The sequence below is a fragment of the Silene latifolia genome, chromosome 11 (assembly GCF_048544455.1).
Source record: "Silene latifolia isolate original U9 population chromosome 11, ASM4854445v1, whole genome shotgun sequence".
NCBI classification, from domain to species: domain Eukaryota; kingdom Viridiplantae; phylum Streptophyta; class Magnoliopsida; order Caryophyllales; family Caryophyllaceae; genus Silene; species Silene latifolia.
The window spans coordinates 66,967,362-66,972,749 of NC_133536.1; the positions used below are offsets into that span (position 1 = coordinate 66,967,362).

At 35.8% G+C, this 5,388-nt stretch overlaps 1 protein-coding gene across 1 annotated transcript; it reads right to left on the reverse strand.

Moving 5' to 3' along the window:
- Positions 1–1,798: 1,798 nt before the first annotated feature.
- Positions 1,799–4,821, reverse strand: LOC141613511 (protein FAR1-RELATED SEQUENCE 5-like). The gene is made up of 5 exons (XM_074432252.1): positions 4,782–4,821; positions 4,281–4,349; positions 4,057–4,134; positions 3,300–3,865; positions 1,799–2,800 (listed from the first exon to the last, which is right to left on the reverse strand). The coding sequence occupies exons 1-5, from the start codon at positions 4,819–4,821 to the stop codon at positions 1,799–1,801; spliced, it is 1,755 nt and encodes a 584-aa protein (XP_074288353.1).
- Positions 4,822–5,388: the final 567 nt, after the last annotated feature.

A 5,388-nucleotide genomic window follows, 5' to 3' on the forward strand; every position in this document is an offset into this window, starting at 1 on the left:
GTTGTGTGGATACACTTCTCCGGTTGTGAGGATACAGTTCTTCGGCTGTGCAGATACACCCCAGCTACTGCGTGGATACACACATGCAGCTGTCTGCATACACACATGCAGCTGTGTGGATACGCATTGTTGGCTTTCTGGATACACATATCAGAATGTGAGGATACACCTCCGCTGCTGGGGTGGATACATTCCTGCTGTTTTGTGGATACACACCTGCAACTAGCGTGGATACACATCTCTGGCTGTTTGGATACACGCCCGCTGGTGTGTAAATATACAGCCCCGGCTTTGTGAATAAACATTCCTACTGTTTTTTAGGTACACATGTGCCGGAGATGCTAATTTTATTTTACATATAAAATTATTTTAAACTAACTTAACGTTACTTTTTTCATGTTTTATGGCCATGTGAGTTCGTAGATTATTTTAGCAGATGGGAGTTTGTTTTGTGGATGTTTGTGGGTACTGAAGTGTAATCGAATTTAATAGTGTTGTGTTCAAAGATTCCAGGAACATTTTTGACACAATGGTTTTTGTTCATCAAATGTAATTTTGTTTCAATCCTTTTTCAATGTATGGCTACTATTAATATTATTCAGTTATTAAATTTCTATTAACACATATCGCAGTTGTTGCATGGGTACACATTCCTGGTTGTGTAAATACACATCTATGGCTTTCTGGGTACACACTGGCTGTGGGGATACAGATCTTCGTCTGTGCAAATACACCCCAGCTGCTGCGTGGATACACACATGCAACTGTGTGGATACACACCTGCAGCTGTGTGGATACGCATCGTTGGCTGTCTGGATACACATCTTAGAATGTGTAGGGTACACAGCCCGTTGGTGTGTGAATACGCAGCCCCGGCTTTGTGGATACACGTGCTGGAGATGATAAAATTATTTTAAACTAACTTAACGTTACTTTTTTCATGTTTTGTGGATATACAAGGCTACTATTAATAATACCCAGCAAGTAGTTATTAAATTTCTATAACCAATAAAGTAAATTTAATTTTTAATTCATCAAAATTCCTCTGAACAATTTGTGGGTCAAATAATCTTAATTGATGTGGGGGAATCTCACCTGGGCTAAGTATAGCTACCACGATTATGGTAAGAAGAAACAGCACATGCAACATTCAAGATACGAGAAAAACCACACCAATTATGGTACATATGACTATTCCCATTGTTTCATCAATTTTTATGAAATAAAGAACCTAATCTACAACCTCTATTAATATTTTATTTTTAATTATGGTACCACCACTATTTTTCCAGCTGGTTATTCTTGTAAACTGGAAAAATATGGCTGTCCACCCCTTCCTACATGTAGACTATTCTACATATGTAGAAACAAGAAGATTATGTTTATCGCCCTTCGGCCTAAAACTACTTTGTATGTTTTCTATATCAATCAATATTTCTTACGTGTGTCACAGCTCGACTTTTGAGGGTACACAATAAAAGTTTGTAGAATAATAGAGAAACAATGTGTTTGAACGGTAAACGTGAGACATTAGACAAAACCAAACCATCGCGACTGCAGGGATCCATCATAACTAAGCACAAAGCACGCTAAGAAATTATGGCCCAAGATGCGTTAATTAAACATGACAATTTACCTTGGACTTTACATACTAGAAAGTTTTTAGAAGTCTTTACACACTAGAAAGACCACAATTTAAAGTCAAATACTACATACTTCTTAGAAGTCTTTACATACTAGAAAGTTTTTAGAATACTTAATAAAGCTTACACTTTTTCTAGCTGAAATCAAACTGGAATCACTTTTGAGTGACTCGACTTGGGCAATTCCTACTATCATGATGAGTCATTTCACCACAAGCACGACATTTCCTCAAAGGCTTGGCATTTTCTTGTACTGCCTTTTCCTTGTTTGAAGTAATCCGTCTTCCTGATCCCTTATTCTTACACTTTTCTGGTGGTAGAACACTAGCTTCAGTCGGTATTTTCGACCCAATAAGCATCTCAATTTCAGGTTTCTTGTTTTTTGACTTCCCACGCTTAACTGAAATCATCAATTTCTCGTTGAAACTGCGAAGAAGTTCAAGCAGCTCATCACCAAGTTCCTCATTATCTTCAACAAGCGAAACTGAAGTAAATACTTCCGACCACAATTCACTTATCTTGCTTTGGTGGTTTTCTATTGACATACAATCAGCTAGGAGGGTTGTTCCAACAACATTAAAAATAGGACGGCAGGTTGCATATTTGCTCCATCTGTCTAATAGATACTCCCTAGGTATATCATCAAACCCTCTATCTTTTAACACCGACAGAACATGCTTACAAAGTAACCCAATTCTTTCAAACATCTTACACGAACAAGAAAATTTATTACCACTTAAATCAACTTTGTATACCTTGTCCTTCTCGCGGTCCATTATTGAAATATGCTCATTATTGTCTTCAGTTGTCCTCGGTGAAAGACCACAACTAAAACATGCAGCTTGGAGTTCTTCTTGAAATTCATAAAAAACAGTGGTGGTGTAAAATTCAGAAGTTTTCTTTTCTAGAAGGAGAGGTGTTGATAATTTTGGAGAAGAGTTCTTATCATCAGTAGTCACCTTAGCATATTTCCAACGCTGCGCATCCATAGCCGATTGGAAACGCATCCAAAACTCGACAAGAGTGAGGTGCGGGTTTGTGAAATTTCCAAAGAAGCTATTTTCAGATTCTGACCTTGATGTTGTGCGCATAATCCCACCAAGATATATGTCTCTAAAGTAGGCAGGAATCCAACTTGAACGAATGTCAAACATTGACTTCAGTCACTCATGATCAGAAAGCTCATACGAAGAAAGGATCGATTTCCATCTCAATTCGAATTCTTGTGTATCAATCTCTCTATCTCAAACAATAGAATTTATTTCCTTCAAAAAGTTTGTGTTTTGGCAAATTGTTAGCCCGACTTTGTCTGGAAACTTTTTCATTATATGCCACATGCATAATCGGTGTTGTGTTTTGTCACTAAACACATCTTTTACAGCTTGATTGATGCCTTTGCATTGGTCAGTTATAATTTTAGTAGGATAGCATTCACCCATAGCCTTCACAAAATTTTCAAACAACCAGGTAAATGATTCTCCATCTTCCTTTCTTAACAAACCACCCGCAAAAGTGACGCATCTTTTATGGTTGTCCACACCCGTGAACGGACAAAAAACCATTTTATATTCATTGAAGTTATAAGTAGCATCAAAAGAGACGGCTTCACCAAAAAGGGCATAGTTTTTAATTGAGATTGGATCTGCCCAAAAAAACCTTACTTAGACTTTTTTCATCATCCACCTCAAAGTCGAAATAAAATGATGGAGACATAGCCTTCTTTTGCATGAAAGTCTCCAATAACATCTCAGCATCATATTCCTTGATATATTTCTTAACATCCCTTGAAAAGTTTTTGAAATCTTCTAAAGAAGCCCCAACATTTATGTACCCTTTTACATATTCTTTAAACATTCTAAAGGAATCCACCGGACCATGATTTACCCTTGAATTATCCATGATCATTTTCTTGTGAAAGAGATTCAAATTCCTAGATGGTTTCATATGAACCATTGTAGCAGGTGTAACCATTGCATGTGTGTGTACCTCAACAAAATCATAAATTTGGTATTCACCGGTATCAATTCTCTTAAAACTAACCTTAGCTTCACATCCTGTTCTCGTAACAGTTCTCTTTCTTTTAGTCCCCTTATTCCTACTTTTGTCTTCTTTATTACACACACAACGCTTGTGTGTAATAATCCCATTAACCAATTTTGTTGAATCTAACCTTGGAATAAACCCACAAACTTTTGCATATTTGTTGTAAAAATCTATTCCATCTTCCAAATTTGAAAATATCATGCCGTTGATTGGTTTTAGATCTTTCGGATGACTTGGGAATCCAAAAATTGTGTTTTTTAACCAAACGGGGTATTTACAAGATGATTAACCAAAAGGTTGTTATTTTAAGGCAAGTACATTATATTAGTGAAATCAAACCTTGTTAATGAACAAGCCACAATTTTTTTACCTTGTGCATTAGTCAATGGAAGCACAAGAGGTATATCATTGTTCATTAGAGCATCGACATTGGCAGCAGCTATACTGTCTGCACAGGAAATGACACACAGTAGAAAACGCATTATGTTCCAGTACTAAAATCAGCAAAAAAATACTCCATAGGTACACATTACTATTATATTAGATACAATATTTAATGTATTTAGATACATGCTCAAGCTATATTTTTTGTACCTGTTTCATCTGTCAAGGGAAGTACAACCAGTATATCTGAGGCATGGACATTAGTAGCAGGTATACTATCTGCACAGGTACACATCTCATTCAAATTAGAAAAAGTAATTCATATGTCACGATACATGTGTGTTTTAGATACAATAACTCCTAAAGGTTCATCCAAAAATTTTCAAATGCTATACTAGCTTAATTTTTTGAAAAGACCGCTCTACAGTGCACAAAACCATAATCAATACGAGTATTTATCAAATACGGAGCACAGACTTTCTCTCACGAAAATTCTCATTATATCGTCTTTGTAAATGTTTTAGAAGTGTCTTCGAACAATTTTTTTTTCTTCGAACAATATATATATAGGGGCGGGTTCAGGTACGAACTACCTTAATGTACGAACCGTACGAACCACCTAAAAAGAGAAAGTATCGCGCTGTAATAAAATCCTCCAACAGAAAAAAAAAAAATTTTGTTCGAAGGCACTCCATCTAAAGACAGAAATACCTTCATCGCCATTGCTGCAAATCATCCTATTTTCCGCCATTTTTCTTCTTGTCCACGCGAATCTAAGAGGTACGCTTTTAATCAGATTTCTATTTTGAAAATCGAAAAATTAGGGTTTGAACAAATTGAAATTCTTAAAATTAGGGTTTACAAATTTTAATTGTAAATTGTATTTTGGGATTTTGATGGTAATTTAGTTTGTGTTCTGATACTATTTTTAGGATGGTTATAATTTCATCATCTTCTCCTGCTTCAGGTATGAATTATTGTTCTAAATACATTTTTGGGAACTATTTTTCGATTGAATTTGGGATCCATTTCTAAACTTGCTTAAGGTGTTGTAGGTGATAGCGGAAAAGAGGATGATTCAATCACAGAAGAAGTTATAGGTACACATTACTGTTTTTTCTTATTTGGGGGGATGTCAGATACATGCTTCCAGCTAGAACTGAACGAGTATGTATCTAGAAAACTGAACTAGTGTATCTAGGATCACAAAGATGTGTACCTCTCGTATAATTTTTCTACCCGGATAATTTTTTTACTGTTTTTGTATTTTTTTTTTTTGGATTTAATGGGGGCATGACAGAATAAAATTCTTAGCCAA